Source organism: Cyrtonyx montezumae, unplaced genomic scaffold, assembly GCF_038088225.1.
Source record: "Cyrtonyx montezumae isolate F1298 unplaced genomic scaffold, pur_monq_1.0 scaffold_85, whole genome shotgun sequence".
NCBI classification, from domain to species: Eukaryota; Metazoa; Chordata; class Aves; order Galliformes; family Odontophoridae; genus Cyrtonyx; species Cyrtonyx montezumae.
This window is the reverse complement of record NW_027072095.1, coordinates 213643-231447: the sequence shown is the minus strand read 5'-3', so window position 1 is coordinate 231447 and position 17805 is coordinate 213643. Positions and strand designations below refer to the sequence as shown.

The following is a 17805-nucleotide window of genomic DNA, read 5'->3' as shown; positions in this document are numbered from 1 at the left end:
GAGCTTTTTAGTTTCTCTTTTTATAACTCTTAATCCCCCCCTGCATCCACCCCCCAAAGTCTCACGTGAATTTCTGAGACGTTCCCTCCCGGGGGGGGGGTGGGGGGACGGGGAGGTCCTGACCCTCACATTAGGTGCTATAACCCCAGGGGGGACTCTCAGTTCTCTGTGCCCCCCCCCCCCCAGACCAGCCCCATTGAGGGGGCCGGTGCAGCTCCAAGCAGTGGAGGGGCCATGGGGCGAAGGCTCTATGCTCCCTCAGCTCCACACTGGGGGGGCTTTGAGGGCGATAACCAAAAACAGGGGTGTGGGGGGGGGGGGGCCCCCAGGCGCCCCTTCCCCCCCCCCCACCGCTCGCACCCTCAGCGGGGGCTGCTCCCTCCCTGAGGGCGAAACCAAAGGCTGATTCTTTTCTATGGGATAACACAACCACCTCACGCGCCGGCAGCGCGCCGCTCCGGATTTCATTTGATTTCGGGTTCTTCTTTTCCTCCTTTCACGCGGCAGCCGACGGCTCTGTGTCCGGAGCTCACGGGGGTCCGGGGGGGGCTTGAGGAGGGGGCTCCGAGCCCACCCCACGCTGCCCCTCCACACCGCCCCCCCCCCCCCTTCCCCCTCCCCGACCCAGAGGAGCTCAGGGCTGCGCTGTCGCTTTGCTTTCTAGGGATTTTGTACCCCCCAGGTCGCTTTCCCCTGTACATATCTATATTTTTTAATCAGATGTATGAAGAACAACGATGATGTGCAATACCCCCCCCCACCCGACCGCCCCCCCCCTCCTTAACGCGTTTCATTTGTAGCGTCCATGGGTTCGCTGTCCCCTTCCCCTCCCCCCCAGATCTCCCCCCCTCCCCCCCCCCCGTGCGGTCGGAGCCGCTCCGCAGCTTTTGTATCTGTACCATAGTGTAAGTACCTTTGTGGATGAGATCTACTGTAAGTTTTGTACTGTACGGCTGAGGTCTGTTACAAATAAACCGCATAATTTAACACCGCGTCACTGGGGGGGGGGGGGGAGGAAGACACCCCAGGGTTGGGGGGGGGGCACATTTTGCGTGTTGTAGGACACTTTTTGGGGGTGCAGGACGCTTCTTGGTGGAGGATGTGGGGTATGTTTTGGGGGTGGGCAGAGCACTATTTTATGGAGGGTGGGGGGAGCTCAGACCCCTTCTGCGGGGGGGTACAGATCACTTTTGCGAGCACAGAACATACTTTGGGGCACGTAGGAAAGAAGCTTCCGAGAGGGGGTTCAGGACACTTTGTTGTTGTTTTTCTATTTTGGGGGGGGGGTGTAGACCACGTGACCCAGGACCGCCGCCCAGTCCTCTGGGCCCCGCGTTACCTCCCTAATCTCCCAGGACTACATTTCCCAGCGTCCCCCGCGGGACCACGTGACGCACGCGACGCAAGCGGCGCAGTCCGTCACCTCACTCACGCACTGCACGGATCCTTCCGCCACGAGCAGGAAAAAGTAGTCCCGATCCCCACTCCTCTCAGTCCTCCCCGCACCGGACCCCCGCTCTCTCCGTTCCCCCCTTTCCCCCCTCCGGTTCGCGTTGAGGGTCCGGAGCGGCGCTGCGGAGCGCGGCGGGCGGCGCAAGGCCCACTTCCGGGCGGCCGAGGAGCTACTTCCGGGCGGAGAGCCGCTATATAAAGGCGGCGGCGCGTGGCCGGGCCCTCTTCCGCCGCCCCCGGGAGCGCGATGGTGAGCGGCGGTGGCGGCGGATTGGGGCGGGAGGGGGGCAGAGAGGGGGCTGAGGTGCGAGGGGGGGGGCGCGGAGAGACTGCGGTGGTTGTATTGAGGTCGGAGGTGGGGGGATTCTTGGGGAGGGTCTTTGTGGGGCTGTGGGGAAACGACGGAGAATGGGAAGTGGGGGGGAGGTGTCGCTGTGGGGTGGTGGGAGGGCTGTGGGGACACCGGGAGGGCGATGGGGCTGAGGGGGCTGTGCCTGGAGGCCCCTATAGGGTGTTATAGGAAGCTCAAGAGGGTCGTTATGGGGTTGAGATCTGTAGAGGGGGACCTTGAGGTTATTTAGGTGGGGAACGAGGGATCCCTGGAGAGCGGTGGGAGGTTGAGGAGGAGGAGGAGGGATGGGGTGGTGAAGGGGGTTCATAGGAGTCTTCATTATGGGGTGTGGGGAGGCATAGGTTATGAATGAGGATGGGAGGGAGAACCATTCCCGGGGGGCACTGCCAGGGCAGAGTGGGGGGCTCACAGCAGCTCTGTCCCATCCCGTCTGTCCCCCCCCCCCATAACCCTGTTCCATCTCAGACCAAGAAGAGGAGGAACAACGGCCGCGCCAAGAAGGGCCGCGGCCACGTCCAGCCCATCCGCTGCACCAACTGCGCCCGCTGCGTCCCCAAGGACAAAGCCATCAAGAAGTTCGTCATCAGGAACATCGTGGAGGCTGCAGCAGTCAGGGACATCTCGGAGGCCAGCGTCTTCGACTGTAAGGGCTGTGGGATGGATGCTGGGGGGGGGTCTCTGGGCCACGTTCCCCCCCCCATAATGGGTCCAAGCCCTGGGTGATCGTGGGCTGCAGTGACAGCTCTGTGGAGCAGTGCTTAATGGGGGTGTTGCAGCCCTACGAGTGTCCCTGCTGTCCCCTGCATGGGGATGCCACCCCCACCCGAGGCTGTGCAAGAAGGAGTGGGGTGGGGGCTCACCCCTCTTTGCTCCCCTTTTCCTCCAGCCTATGTCCTGCCCAAGCTGTACGTGAAGCTGCATTACTGTGTCAGCTGTGCCATCCACAGCAAGGTGGTGAGGAACCGCTCACGGGAGGCCCGCAAAGACCGGACCCCCCCGCCTCGCTTCAGGCCGGCGGTACGTATTGGGGTGGGGGGGGTTGGGATCTGACAACCCCCTCCCCTCCTATCTCTCTGACTTTCTCCCTTTTCGTTGCAGGGTGCAGCCCCACGTCCTCCCCCCAAGCCCATGTAAGGAGAAGATATCTGGAAATGTCCCCGGGCTGAAAATGTCCCTGAATTCAGTCTGAATAAAGGACTTGAGACCAAACCTGGCTCTGTGCCTGTGTTCTGTGGTGGGGGAGAGGGGGGGGGAGGGGTCATCGCTTTGGAGGCTGTGTGGATGTTTGAAGGGCTTCCTGAGGTGTTCTGGGGGCCTTCCACCTCCTGGTGGGGGGGGGGCAGTGCCCTTCTTTCCCTCTGCAGTGATGATTGGAGAGTGGGAACCGCGGTATCCCACGGGGGGGGTGGGGGGGGGGTTAGGGTTAGGATCCCCCTGCAGGATCTTGTCCTGTACCACCCGGGGTTACCTGTCCGGGGGGGGGCAGTGCTGGGGCTCCGCAGCGCTGTTTGCAGGTGAGCAAGGCGTTGTGGGGAAGGGGCGGGCTCTGCGGCTACGGGTGTGTTGTGGTGCTTACGGGGATCCTGCTCAGCTCCGGGCACGGGGATCGGAAACCTGAGCCCCCCACCCCCAGGCTGGGGAGCTGCGGGGTTTCGTATCCCGCACACGACCTGGGAGCTACAGCAGGACCCGACCTTACAAGGAGAGTCCGGGGGCTGCGAGGGGTCCCCGGGTACCGCCGTCCCGCGGCTGTGGGGCCGCCCCCGCCCCGCCCCGCCCGGCCCAGCCCGTCCCGCCCCGGCGGCCCCGCGCCAGGTGCATTCCCCCCGCCGCGCCCGGGCACGCCGCAGCCGCCGGGCGCCGCTCCGAGAGGCGCCGAGGATGCCCCGGTCCCGGCTCCGGTCCCGCGCGTTGCTCTGCGCGGTGTTCCTGCTGCTGCTCCGCAGCCCCGTGCCCGTATCCGCGCAGGCAGGTGAGCACCGCACCGGGAACGGGAGCTGCACGGGGTGCGGGGCGCGGGGTGCGTGGGGCGCCGGCACCGGCAGCGCTCGGGATTACCGGCAGCGCTCAGAGCTCCGAGGGTTGGCGGTTTTGCGCCGTTGGGAGTGTCCCGGGACGCACGGACGGACACGCGGACCCCGCGGGGGTTCTCGGTCCCCGCGCCCCGTTCTCAGCACCGCGACCCCGGAAAATCCCCGCACCGGGGGCTGAGGAGGATCTGCTCCCGGTAAAGCCCTTCGGGTCCTCCCCGCGACCTCCCCCCGCGTCCCACCCCCCTTCTCCCGCCCCCTCGTGTGGCACCTGCAGTCCCCCCCCCCGCAGCTCCGGGGATATTTCGGGGCGCACCGGGACCCGGATGGGGAGGAGGCGACCGGAGGACCCCCCGGGAACCCCCGGCACAGCACCGGGGAGCGGGTGGCCGGGACGCAGCTCCCGGAAGGACGGGCAGAACCCGGGTGTTGTTTTTCAACCCCAAAAGGAAAACACCGAGGGCAGAACGCGGGGGTGGGGCCGGGCGCGGTGCGGCGAACGTGCGGGAGCGCAGCGGGAGGGGCTGCGGCCATGTGCTGCGGGCGCGGCGCGGGGTGGGCGCGACGTCGGGGGGACGCGAGGACCGCGATAGCGCCGACCGCACGGAGTGCTTTCCTGGGGTTCAGTTCGTGGGCAGCCCCTCAAGCCCCCCGCCCACGGCACCCACCGGTGGCCGCACCGCCCTCCTGCCCCTCCGAGCCTCCCCCAAATCCCCGCGCGCACCCCTGGCCCCAACTCAGAGCCGCTTTGTTCGGGGCCGGAGCGCGGCCCCACGCACACAGCCCCCTTTGTGCCGCCTGCGGGGTCGGGGGCGGGAGGTCGGGCCCCCCCCGTTCGGTTCCGTTCCGTCCCCTCGGCCCCTCCCGCCGCGCTATTCCTGGCAGAGGGGCCGTCGGGGCGCGCAGATAGCGGCGTTCCGGAGCTGCCGTCGGGCTCAGCACGCTGATAACGCGGCGCAGCCACCCTCCCTTCACCCCCCAGCTTCCCCCCCCTCTCCCCCCCCTCCGCAGGCAGGTGCACAGGGGGTCCCACGGGGGGGACACTTCCAAAGCACCGCGTGTTTCCCGCAACTCCGCAGCGCGGCGCCCACCTCGGGACCCCCAGTGTCGGCTGTGGGGGTCCCATCCCCGCGGCGTCGGGGCTGCGGCCGCGCCCCCACAGCTGAGGCCTTTTTATAGCCCCTTCCCATGGAAATAGCTCTGGCCTCGGCGGGGGGGGGACGGGGGACAGGAGTGGGAGAGGACAGGCGGGGGTCTGCTGCCGCCGCTGCTGCTATACTTCCCCCCCAACCCCCGCGCCCCTCCTGAGCTGCACTGAGTTGTGCCCGTCCTATGTACCTCCTCGGGGGCGCGGGCCCTTATCCGTCCCTGTGCAGGCACAGACAAAGCTCCCATTGAGCGCCCCGCGACCCCCCCCGCGGGGCTGAGTCACGTCTGGGCCCGGGCTGAGCCCCCCGGGGGTGCGCGCCCCCCCCCCTCCGCCTTTGGGGGGCTCTGTTTCCCCCCACCCCGTTCCACAATCAGCGCTTTGTGTGGATGCGGGGAGGGGGCCCAGCGCACAAAGAGGCCCTGTGCGCTCCGTCGGGGGGGGGGGGGGGCAGGGAATCATTAACCCCGGGGCTGTGGAGTGGGGGGGGGAAGGGGGGCCGGGTCCGAAGTCCGGGTGTGGGGGGGGCCCTGCCCGCAGCACCCGCATTGCGCAATCCTCGCCAGTCCGGTTCGGGTGGTGCGTGGGGAGGGGCGGGGACGGGGCCGTGGGAGGGGGACGGGGCCAAAGGGGAGGGCACTGCCACGGGGGAGGAGGGAGGGGGGGACGCGGACAAAGTGGGGGCACCGCCCTGGTCAGCGTGGGGGGATACTGTGAGGGGTCAGGGACACGTGGGAGGGACGGGGCCACTGAGGAGGGGATGCGGCCACCTCGGGGAAGGGGGTGGGACCAGGGAAAGGACGTGGGGCTTGGTGTGGGGACACTGGGGTTGGGGTTGCTGTGGGGATGGGGACACTACTGAGATTGGGGAGGACAGTATTTGGGTTAGGGACACTGTGGGGTTGGGGACGCTATTGAAGTTGGGGATGCTGTAGGACTGGGGTACTATTGAGATTGTGGACACTATCCAATTAGGGACAGCATTGGGGTTGGGAACATTCTTGGGCTTTGGGTTGCTGTGGGGCTGGGGACATTGTGGGGTTGGGGACACTATTAGGTTAGGGACAGTGCTGGTTTGGGGGATGCCAAGGTTGGGGACCCTGTTAGGTTAGAGACACCGCTGGTCTTGGGGTCACTGTGGGGTTGGGGATGCCACAGTTGCGGACAGTATTGAATTGGAGACACTGTGGGGTTGAGGACACTGTTAGGGTTGGGGACACTGTGGGGTTGGGGATGCCAGGGCTGGGGACAGTATTGGGGTTGGGGACGCTACTGGAGTTGTAGACGCTATTAGTTTAGAGACACTACCAGGCTTGGAGACAGTATTGGGGTTGGGGACTGTGTTAGTCTGGGGACACTTCTGGGCTTGGGGACACTGTGAATCTGGGAATGCTGTGGGGTTGGGGACACCATGTTCGGGGCGTGGTGCCTCCACGTGGTGCCCCCCAGCAGTGCTGCCCCTGCAGTGTGTGCGGGGACGCTGAACGGGCTGAGCGTGACGGGCGACGCGCAGCACCAGTACCGCACGCTGCACAAAATGTACAACAACTGCGAGATCGTCATGGGAAACCTGGAGATCGTCCTCATCGACCAGGCACAGGACCTCTCCTTCCTGCAGGTGATGGGGGAAGGGGACAGGGACACGTGGGGGGGGACGGGAGCACTGTGGTGGGACTGGAATGTGCCGGATAGAAAGAGATGTGGGCTTGGTTTGGGGGCGCTGTGGGATTGGGGTTGGGGACACTATTAGGTGTGGGGATGCTGTGGGATTGGAGTTGGGGACACTATTAGGTGTGGGATGCTGTGGGGTTGGGGTTGGGGACACTATTAGGTGTGGGGATGCTGTGGGGTTGGGGACACTATTAGGTGTGGGGATGGTGTGGGATGCTGTGGGGTTGGGGTTGGGGACACTATTAGGTGTGGGGATGCTGTGGGATTGGGGTTGGGGACACTATTAGGTGTGGGGATGCTGTGGGATTGGAGTTGGGGACACTATTAGGTGTGGGATGCTGTGGGGTTGGGGTTGGGGACACTATTAGGTGTGGGGATGCTGTGGGGTTGGGGACACTATTAGGTGTGGGGATGGTGTGGGATGCTGTGGGGTTGGGGTTGGGGACACTATTAGGTGTGGGGATGCTGTGGGATTGGGGTTGGGGACACTATTAGGTGTGGGGATGCTGTGGGATTGGGGTTGGGGACACTATTAGGTGTGGGGATGCTGTGGGGTTGGGGACACTATTAGGTGTGGGGATGCTGTGGGATTGGGGTTGGGGACACTATTAGGTGTGGGATGCTGTGGGATTGGGGTTGGGGACACTGTTAGGTGTGGGGATGCTGTGGGATTGGGGTTGGGGACACTGTTAGGTGTGGGGATGCTGTGGGATTGGGGTTGGGGACACTGTTAGGTGTGGGGATGCTGTGGGATTGGGGTTGGGGACACTGTTAGGTGTGGGGATGCTGTGGGGTTGGGGACACTATTAGGTGTGGGGATGCTGTGGGATTGGAGTTGGGGACACTATTAGGTGTGGGATGCTGTGGGGTTGGGGTTGGGGACACTATTAGGTGTGGGGATGCTGTGGGGTTGGGGACACTATTAGGTGTGGGGATGGTGTGGGATGCTGTGGGGTTGGGGTTGGGGACACTATTAGGTGTGGGGATGCTGTGGGATTGGGGTTGGGGACACTATTAGGTGTGGGGATGCTGTGGGATTGGGGTTGGGGACACTATTAGGTGTGGGGATGCTGTGGGATTGGGGTTGGGGACACTATTAGGTGTGGGGATGCTGTGGGGTTGGGGACACTATTAGGTGTGGGGATGCTGTGGGGTTGGGGTTGGGGACACTATTAGGTGTGGGGATGCTAAGGGGCTGGAGGCACGATTAGGGTTGGGGATGCTGTGGAGTTTGGGATATTGTGAGATTAGGGATGCTGTCTGGTTGGGGACAGTATTGAGGTTGGGGGTGCTGCTAGGGCTGGGGATGCTGTAGGGTTGGGGACAGCCCCCACCCACCCACCCACCCACCGTGAGTCTTTGGGGGTGACACGTCCCCACCTCGTCCCCGCAGACCATCCGGGAGGTGACGGGTTACATCCTGATCGCCATGAACGTCTTCTCCACGCTGCCGCTGCGCAATCTGCGCGTCATCCGCGGGACGCAGTTCTACGAGGAGAAGTACGCGCTCTTCGTGCTGCTCAACTACAACCCCAACGCCACACACGCGCTGCGCCAGCTCGGCCTCAACCGCCTCACAGGTGGGGGGGCCGTGTCCCCATCACCCCCCCACCCCCAGTGCCCGTCGGTGCCACCCTCCCCCCGTGGTCCCTGTCCCCAGTGGGGCTGAGCCCCGTGGTCCCCATTGCTGAGTGCTGCTGTCCGTGTGTGCACCGTGGTCCCCATTATGGAGCAGTGCTGTGTCCCCATTGTCCCTATCCCAGTGGTCCCCATTGTCCCCATCCCAGTGGTCCCCATCCCTGAGCAGTGCCATTCCCCACTGTCCCCCCTCCCAGTATGATGCCACCCCGCCCCCCCCACCCCACGGTCCTCCTCTGCCCACCCCAGGACTGCACTGTCCCTGTGCCCCACTTTCCCCATCCCAGAGCAGTGCCATGTCCCCATAGTGCCCCCATAAGAAAGCTGTGCCACCCTACATGCCCCATGGCCCCCCAGCCGTGGGGTAGTGCCATCCCACAGGGCTGCGGTGGGTGGAGGGAGGGGGGCACAGCCCAATGCCCACCACTGCTCCCCGCAGAGATCCTGGCGGGCGGCGTGTACATCGAGAAGAACGAGCAGCTGTGCCACGTGGACACAGTGGAGTGGAGGGACATCATGAGGGACACCCGGCTGGAGCCCGTGGTGGGGGACAACGGCAGATCGTGTGCGTGGGGCTGGGGATCAACTGCATCCCTGCTGACCCCACACCCCACAGCAGTAACCCCATACAGATCACACTGACTCCATACAGACCCCACACTGACCCCCCCCACCTTCTCCACATTGATCCCACACCCCATACAGACCCCACACTGACCCCCACACTCCTCACAGTGACCCTACAGACCCCACACTGACCCCCACACCCCATACAGACCCCACACTGACCCCCACACTCCTCACAGTGACCCTACAGACCTCACAGTGACCCCCACACCCCATACAGACCCCACACTGACCCCCACACTGATCCCCTCCCTACAGTGATCCTACATACCCCTTAGTGACCCCACAGACCCCACACTGACCCCGCTGCGCTCTGTCCCACAGGTGCCCCATGCCACGAGAGCTGCGGAGGGCACTGCTGGGGGCCGGGCCCTGAGGACTGCCAGCAGTGTGGGTACCTTGGGGGGAAGAAGCTGTGTGTGTATGGGGGGAGGGGGGGGTTATGGGGCCCTGCCCCCCACCCCACTCACCCCCTCTCCCTGCAGTGACGAAGACCATCTGTGCACCGCAGTGCAACGGGCGCTGCTTCGGGCGGGCGCCCAATGAGTGCTGCCATGAGGAGTGTGCGGGGGGCTGCACCGGCCCCCTCCAGACCCATTGCTTTGTACGTGCTGCCCCCCTCCCTCTCCCCCTCCCACCACCACCACCCATCCGTCCCTCTGTCTGTGCATCCGTCCCTCTGTGTCAGTCTGTCTGCTGCTCTTTGGGGTGGGGGTCTTGTCCCTGCACCCCCCCACCCCCCTCCAGGTATACGTGGGGTGATGCTGGGGGAGTGCTGTCTGTGCATCCATCTGTCCATCCAACCACCCACGTGTCTGTCTGCCCATGGATGGGGGGGGGGGGGGAGGTTCTCATCAATGTACTTTCAGGGTAGGTGGGGTGTTTTGGGGGGGCTCTGTCCATGTGTCCATCCTTCTGTCCCTCAGTGGGGAGGGCTCCCACCTGTGCTCCCCGGGCAGTGCTGTCTGTTCCTCATTCCATCCCTCTGTCCATCTACCTGTGTCTGTCCCTTTGTCCTTTGTGCTGTCCATCCTTCCGTCCCTCCATCCCTCTGTCCGTTCTTCTGTCCACCTGCCTGTCTGTCCCTCTGTTCTTCCTCCCATCTCTCTGTCCATTCAACTGTTCCTCTATCCCACTGTCTGTCCCTTTGTCCGTTCTGTCCATCCTTCTGTCCATCCCCATGTCTATTCCTCTGTCCATCTACCTATCCGTCCCTCTGTTCTTCATATGTCTGTCCGTTCACCTGTCCCTCCCCGTCCATCCATCTGTCCCTCTGTCCATCTCCCTGTCCTGTCTGTCTGTCCCTTTATCCTTCCTTCTGTCCATTCTGTCCAGCCCTCTGTCCCTCCACCCCTCCATTCCCCCTCCACCTATCCCTCTGTCCCTTGGTCCTACAACCCCCCATCTGTCCCCCCCCCAGGCGTGCCGCCACTTCAACGACAGCGGTGCGTGCGTCCCGCTGTGCCCGCAGCCGCTCATCTACAACAAGCTGACGTTCCAGCTGGAGCCCAACCCTGACACCAAGTACCAGTACGGCAGCGTCTGCGTGCGCAGCTGCCCCCGTGAGCAGGGCAGGGGGGTGTGGGGTGGGCATGGAAGGTTTGGAGCGGGGGGGTTTGAGTGAGTTCCCCCTCCCCCCCCCCCCCAACCCCGCAGATAACTTCGTGGTGGACCAGAGCTCGTGTGTGCGCGCCTGCCCCAGCAACAAGATGGAGGTGGAGAAGAACGGGTTGAAGATGTGTGAACCGTGTGCCGGGCTGTGCCCCAAAGGTGTGGGGATGTGTGGGGCTGGGAGGGGTAGGAGGTGGGGGGGAAGGATGTACCATCACTGTGTGTGCCCCCCTCCCCATGCAGCCTGTGAGGGCACCGGCGCCGGGAGCCACTACCAAACAGTGGACTCCAGCAACATCGACAGCTTTGTGAACTGCACCAAGATCCTGGGCAACCTGGACTTCCTCATTACCGGCCTCGAGGGGTGAGTGGGGGGGGGATGGGGGGGCTCTGGGGTCCCACACTCCCCCACCTGCTGACAGCTTTGGCCCCACAGGGACCCTTGGCGCAACATCTCAGCGCTGGACCCGGAGAAGCTGAACGTGTTCCGGACGGTGCGGGAGATCACAGGTGGGAGAGGAGCCAGAAGATGGGGGGCTGGGACCCCAACCCTCGCAGCCCCTGACCCCAATCCCTGTACTTCTCCCCCCCCACTCCTCAGGGTACCTCAACATCCAGTCCTGGCCCAAGCACATGCACAACTTCAGTGTCTTCTCCAACCTGGAGACCATCGGGGGACGGAGCCTCTACAAGTGAGACAGGCCCCTGTCTCCCACCACTTTGGTTCCCACCCCTGTGTCCCTTCTGTGCACATTCCCACCGCCCTCTGACATTTCCCCATTCCTTCATCCCACCACTGTCCCTCTGTGTCCCTCAGCTGCATGTCCCCCATCACCCCTTTGTCATCCCACACCCCACTGTGATCCCCTCTCTCACCCATGTCCCCACATCCCTCAGCTGCACATCCCCTTCTTCCACAACCCCATATCTCACTGCTGGCTCTCTGGCCTTGTTCCTCTGTCCCTCTTCCACGCATCCTCCATCCTCTCCTTCTGCCCCATTCCTGCATCCCATCGCCTCTTCTTCATCCCACACCTCACTGTGGTCCCCTCTGCTCCCCACATCCCTGTGTCCCCACGTCCCTGTGTCCCCACGTCCCTACATCCTGCTGCTGTCCTTCTGTCCCTCTTCCACACATCTTCCATCACCTCCTTCTGCCCTGCATCCCATCACCCCTGTCTCATCCCACACCCCGCTATGGCCCCCTGTGCCCCCTCTGCCCCCCACATTCTTCCGTCCCTCAGCTGCACATCCCTTTCTTCCACGCCCCCCCCCCCACTGCTGTTCCTATCTCTTCCACACATCGCCTCCTTCTGCCCCATTCCTGCGTCCCTCTGTCCCTCCCCATCCCCTCACCCCACAGTGGTCCCCCCGACCCCGTATCCCTCCACCATCCCTCCTCCTGACCCCATTTTCCCCCCCTCCCCCCCTCCAGCCGGGGTTTCTCGCTGCTCATCATGAAGAACGACAACGTGACGTCGCTGGGGCTGCGCTCGCTGCGGGAGGTGAGCGCGGGACGAGTGTACATCACCGAGAACCGCCGCCTGTGCTACCTGCACACCGTGCAGTGGGCAGCGCTGTCCCGGCGCCGCGCCGACCTCGACATCCGCAACAACAAACCACGCGGCAAATGCCGTGAGTGGGGGGGGGGGGGGGGTTTGAGGGGAGGGGGAGCGGGGGTCTGGGGGCTGTGCGCTGACTGCTGTTCCTGCAGAGCAAGAGGGGAAGGTGTGCGACCCGCTGTGCTCTGCTGATGGCTGCTGGGGGCCTGGCCCCACGCAGTGCTTGTCGTGCCGACACTACAGCCGCCGTGGGGTCTGCGTGGAGTCCTGCAGCTTCACCCAGGGGTGAGAGAGGCTGGGGATGCTGGGTGGTGCGATGGAGCCCATGGGGGGCATTGGGGTTGGATGGGGGGTATTGGGGTGTGATGGACCCTGTGGGGAGTATTGGGATCAGACAGAGCCTATGGAGAGCGCAGGGGTGTGAAGGAGCTTATGGGGGACCTTTTGGATTGGAGAGAGACCGGGGGGGCCATTGGGATCAGATGGAGCCCATGGAGGGCAATGGGATGTGATGGACCCCATGGGGAGGGGCATCAAAGTGGGACAGATTCCATGGAGGGTATCAGGGTAGGATAGACTCCATGGGGGATACTGGGGTGGGACTGATTCCAGAGGGGGGGTTGGAATGGGATCAGTCCAGTGTACGGCATTGTGATCAGACAGACCCCATGAAGAGCACTGCAGTGTGATGGACCCCATGGGGGGCAGCGGGGTGGGACAGACCCCATAGAGACCATCAGGGTGGATGAAACCCACGGAGGGCATTGAGATGGGACTTACTCCATGGGGGGCATTGGAGTGGACTGGCCCCAGGGCAGTGCTCGGTGCTGACCCCCACCCCATCCCACAGTGAGACACGGGAGTTCGCCGAAGGGACCGAGTGCTTCGAGTGCCACCCGGAGTGTGAGCGCATGGAGGGTGGCATCACCTGCAACGGCTCAGTATGGCACAGTGTGGGGGAGAGGGGGACAGTGGGGGCATCCCTGGGTGCTCACCCACCCCCCCCTGCCCCATAGGGTGCTGACACCTGCACCCGCTGTGCCCACTACCGCGACGGACCCCACTGCGTGGAGCACTGCCCCGAAGGGATCCTGGGTGAGCGTGGCCCCATCTACAAATACCCTGACAGCAGCAAGGAGTGCCGGCCCTGCCACGAGAACTGCACCCGTGGGTGTGTGTGGGGGGGGGTACGGGTGGGAATGGGGAGAAATGGGGCAATGGGGGGGCTGTGTGTGGTGCACAGCTCACTGCCCTCTGACCCCCACCCAGGTGCACAGGGCCTCTGCTGCGGGACTGCCTGGGGGATGCACTGCCCAGTGCCAGGTATGGGGTCTCCAGGGGGCTGGGGGGGTCCTTTGGCCTCGTTGTTCTGTGGTGCACTGCACTGTGCTGTGCAGCTTGGGGCCGTTCCCTGCCCATATGGGCACTCCATGTCCCCCTCCTGGCTGTGCTGTGGGGCACAGCTGTGGGCTGTGCATGGGGCGGATGGCACTGGAGCTGAGCTCCCTCCCCCCACCCAGGAGAGCCCCCATGGTGATAGCGGTGCTGGTGGTCGGAGGGCTCTTCCTCTCCTGCTCCTGCGTCCTGCTCTCCCCTGCTCTATTGGCGTGGCAAGAAGATCCAGAAGAAGCGGGCGATGCGGCGCTACCTGGAGCGGGGCGAGGTGAGCGGGAGGGTCCGGCGGGGTGGGGGGGTGCCCACCTCCATCCATGCATCCCCTCCTGCACCCCTTTGTGTCTGCTATCTGTCCTCATCCCTTTCTGCTCCCACTCCATTGGTCCCCATCCTTCTTTCCACCATCATCTCTGTCCCCACCCCACAGAGCCTGGAGCCGCTGGACCCCAGTGAGAAAGCCAACAAGGTGCTGGCACGCATCTTCAAGGAGACGGAGCTGAAGCGGCTGAAGGTGTTGGGCTCGGGCGTGTTTGGCACCGTGCACAAGGTGAGGGGGGCTCGGTGGGGCGGGGGTCAGTGGAGCCTGGCACAACACTCACATCCCATCCCATCCCCACGCCATTCCACCCCATAGGGCATCTGGATCCCAGACGGCGACTCCATCAAGATCCCAGTGAGCATCAAGGTGATCCAGGACTGGAGCGGGCAGCAGTCCTTCCATGCTGTCACCGATGTAAGTCTGGCACTGTGCCCCTCCCCCCCTCACTGCCCACCAACCACCCCTGGCTCTGATGGCTGACCTCCTCCCCAGCACATGTTGGCCATCGGCAGCCTGGACCATGCCTACATCGTGCGGCTGCTGGGCATCTGCCCCGGTCCCCAACTGCAGCTGGTGACACAGCTGCTGCCACTGGGCTCTCTGCTCGACTACGTGCGCAAGAACCGCGGCAGCATCAGCCCACAGCTGCTGCTCAACTGGTGCGTGCAGGTGGCCAAGGTGAGCGCTGGGCTGCAGGATGGGGAGGGGGGATGGAGGGTCCTCTTGTTGCCTGCCCTGCCACGCTGAGCCCCCTCCCACCCCGCACGCAGGGGATGTATTACCTGGAGGAGCACCGCATGGTGCACCGTAACCTGGCGGCGCGTAACGTGCTGCTGAAGTCGCCCAGCCAGGCGCAGGTGGCCGACTTTGGCATTGCTGACCTGCTCTACCCTGACGACAAAAAGTACTTCTACAACGAGGTCAAGGTGGGACCCCGTGTTGCTGCACCTCTGCATCCCCAAAACCTGTGCTGAGTCCCCCTCCCTTTCCTCCCCCCCCCAAGTGTGCCACCAAATCCCGTTCCATAGGGCAGTTCCCATCTGGATGTCCCCGGGACCCGTGTGCCATGAGTCCCCGCTCTGTGTCCCCACTATCCCCTGTGCACCCTCTGTGTTCCCCCATCCCCAGCTCCTGTGCCCCCAGCCCCTCACCCCACCCACTCCCTGATCTGTACCCCAATCCCTCCCCTTCCCCCCACACTGGGTCTGTCCCCATGTCCTCTATCTCCCTTTTCCCCCAGGTCTATCCCCATGCCCCCCCAGCTCCTAACCCCCCACTCCCCGATCTGTCCCCATGTCCCCCAACCCTTCGCTCCCCCCACCGGCTGTGCCCCCATGTCCTCGTGCCCCCCAGCCCATTACAGCCCCCAGCCCCCCTCTCCTTGCAGACGCCCATTAAGTGGATGGCGCTGGAGAGCATTCATTTCGGGAAGTACACGCACCAGAGCGATGTGTGGAGCTATGGTGAGCGCAGTCCCCCAGCCCCCCTCCAGCCCTTCCCCCCTTCCTGCAGCCTTGTGCTCACAGTGCTGCCCCCCAGGGGTGACACTGTGGGAGATGATGACGTTTGGGGCTGAGCCGTATGCCGGGATCCGCTTGCCAGAGGTGCCCGACCTGCTGGAGAAGGGCGAGCGTCTTCCACAGCCCCACATCTGCACCATCGATGTCTACATGGTGATGGTGAAATGTGAGCGGGGGGAGCACCGCCTTGGTGGGAGGTTGGGGGGGTTGCCCGTGGCCCCCACCCCACTGTGACCCTCCCCATGGTTGCCCCTAGGTTGGATGATCGATGAGAACATCCGCCCCACCTTCAAGGAGCTGGCCAACGAGTTCACCCGCATGGCGCGTGACCCCCCCCGCTACCTGGTTATCAAGGTGGGTGAGAGCCCCCACCCCCATCCCTTGCCCCCCCCCAGGCTGGGATCCTGCAGGCCCCTCATGTGCCCATCCCTACAGCAGGAGAGTGGGGCTGTGCCACCTGCCGAGCCTCCCACCCTCAGTGACAAGGAGCTGGATGAGATGGAGACACTGGAGCTGGAAGAGGAGGAGCTGGATGTGTCCTTTGGGCTCTGCCCACCCCGGCCACGGGGCAGCTGCACCCGGGTGAGCCCCCACCCCAACCCTGGGCCCCTGATGTGGTCTGGCTGCATCCTGGGTCCTGTGATATGGTATGGGGCAGAGTGTGGGAATGGGGTCCTCCGTGGGGGGTGCTGAACCTAAGCCATAACCCAAGTGGGACCCCAGCACCATAATCACAGGAGGCTGGGGAACCCTGCTCAGTGCCAACCCCCCTGTGCCCCCCACAGAGTCCCAGTCTGCTGAGCCCCCCAGCTGGATACATCCCCATGAACCAGCCTGGCCTTGGCAGCCGCCAGGTACCTGGGAGATTGGGATGGGGTGGGTAAGAAGAGGGGGGTCTGGGAGGGCAAAGGCTTTGGGCTGCATTGCGTTCCATTGCATTGCAGTGGATTTCATTGCATTTCAATTCATTTTATTTCATTGTATTGCATTGGGATTGGGGTCGGTGGGAGGGGTCTATGTGTTGCTGCAGCTCTGAGGGCAAAGCAGTGGCACTGAGGGGGTGGTAGTGCCAATCTCCCCCTCCCTCCCCATCACCACCCTGTCCTGCAGGGCACTGGGACGCGGCCACCACGCCGCAGCCGCCAGGAATCTGTGGGGCGAACGGTGTCGGAGTCGTCAGAAGGTCGGGGCACGGCCTCGGAGCTGGACCTGGCTGAGGGGCTGTCGCTGTCAGGCAGCCTCTGCCGCAGCCTACGCTCACGGGGGGACAGCGCATACCTGTCCCAGCGGGAGAGCTTCCCCCCCCCGCCCCCCAGTTCTGAGGGCAGCGAGGAGGACGCCAACGGCTACGTCACACCCAGCTGCGCTGGACGGGGTGAGGATTCCAGCTCGGGGGTCCCATTCCCAATTGTGGAGGGCTCCTTCCCAGCAGGGTTTGGGCTGTGGGTGGCGATCTCTCCTTGTAGGGTGGGAGTTTCAGCCCCAGAATTGAGTTTGGGGTTCCATCCTTGCAGGGTTGGGGCTGGAGGGCTCAACATTTGGTAGGGGGGGCTGGGTGATCCCTTCCCCAAACCCATCCCTGGCTCAGCTGAACTCCCCCAGGCTCTGCCCCAGTCCTGTGGGCAGAGCGGGGTGATCCTGGAGGGCGACAGCTGCTGTCTGACCCCCATTCTGCAGAGCCAGAGCTTATGGGGAGCTCAGTACCGGAGCTGGAAGAGGAGTACGAGTACATGAACCGACAGCCCGGGGTCCCCACACAAGTACCCCCACCACGGCCGGCCTCACTGGAAGAGCTGGGCTATGAGTACATGGAGGTAGGCTCGGAGCTGGGCAGTCCCACAGGGCCCCCACAGGGCCGTGGGGAGGAGGAGGAGGACTACGAGTACATGAACAAGCAGCCGCGGCTGAGCCGCTCACTGGGCAACATGGTGGGGGGGCCAGGACCCCGGCACGAGGGTGGCCCTCCTCGTCACGACGGCTACACTGACATGCGGCCTGGGGAGCCCACTTTGGCCCCACCTGAGGAGCAGGGCTACGAAGAGATGGAAGCAGTGCTGGCCCCACGTGGCCCTCCATGCCCCGGTTGCCGCAGCCCCCCTGGACCACCCCCCACAGCCACCATGAAGCCCCTGCGCAGCCTGGAGGCCTCGGACTGTGCCTTTGACAACCCTGACTACTGGCACAGCCGCCTTTTTGCTAAGGTGGATGCCCAGCGGACGTAGGGACCCCCTGCCCCCCCCTTGCTGTTTACACTGGATATGAAGGATCATCCCCCTACTGCCGGACTGAATGGAGGGCGTGAGGCAAAGCTCCACTGGGGGCATGAAGAATGGGACTGGGGGGGAGGACACAGCCCTACCAGAACCCCCCCAGGCCCCATTGAAAGGTGGGGGAGCTTGGACCCATCCCCTCCTCCCTACCACACCCCAGGGGTATCCCCAGCATCTCCCACCCCGTGGTGCTCCCCATGTGCAGCAGGCC

General features: G+C 64.2%; 2 protein-coding genes across 2 annotated transcripts; both read left to right on the top strand.

Annotated features, from left to right (window-relative positions):
• Window positions 1-1603: 1603 nt before the first annotated feature.
• On the top strand, window positions 1604-3013 carry RPS26 (ribosomal protein S26). Its single transcript, XM_065753925.1, has 4 exons — window positions 1604-1702; window positions 2270-2447; window positions 2691-2821; window positions 2903-3013. Exons 1-4 carry the CDS (start codon window positions 1700-1702, stop codon window positions 2936-2938), a joined length of 348 nt encoding a protein of 115 aa, XP_065609997.1. The 5' UTR covers window positions 1604-1699; the 3' UTR covers window positions 2939-3013.
• A 3281-nt stretch (window positions 3014-6294) lies between these two features.
• ERBB3 (erb-b2 receptor tyrosine kinase 3) lies at window positions 6295-17686 on the top strand. The gene is given in 28 exon segments (XM_065753872.1): window positions 6295-6599; window positions 8046-8232; window positions 8730-8855; window positions 9242-9307; window positions 9403-9521; window positions 10338-10479; window positions 10574-10687; window positions 10772-10892; window positions 10965-11038; window positions 11130-11220; window positions 11964-12163; window positions 12243-12375; window positions 12941-13031; window positions 13107-13261; window positions 13360-13413; window positions 13611-13683; window positions 13685-13753; window positions 13913-14032; window positions 14120-14218; window positions 14297-14482; window positions 14575-14730; window positions 15192-15267; window positions 15344-15490; window positions 15581-15678; window positions 15760-15906; window positions 16110-16178; window positions 16435-16699; window positions 17002-17686. Coding segments are annotated over 28 exon segments (3930 nt in total). The 5' UTR covers window positions 6295-6392; the 3' UTR covers window positions 17547-17686.
• The last annotated feature ends 119 nt before the right edge of the window (window positions 17687-17805 follow it).

Bases quoted from the DNA above. Each gene is read 5' to 3' on its own strand.
- RPS26 (XM_065753925.1), top strand. The intron at 2,448-2,690 runs GTAAGGGCTGTG...CTTTTCCTCCAG, and splicing joins GGAGGCCAGCGTCTTCGACT to CCTATGTCCTGCCCAAGCTG. The intron at 2,822-2,902 runs GTACGTATTGGG...TTTTCGTTGCAG, and splicing joins CGCCTCGCTTCAGGCCGGCG to GGTGCAGCCCCACGTCCTCC.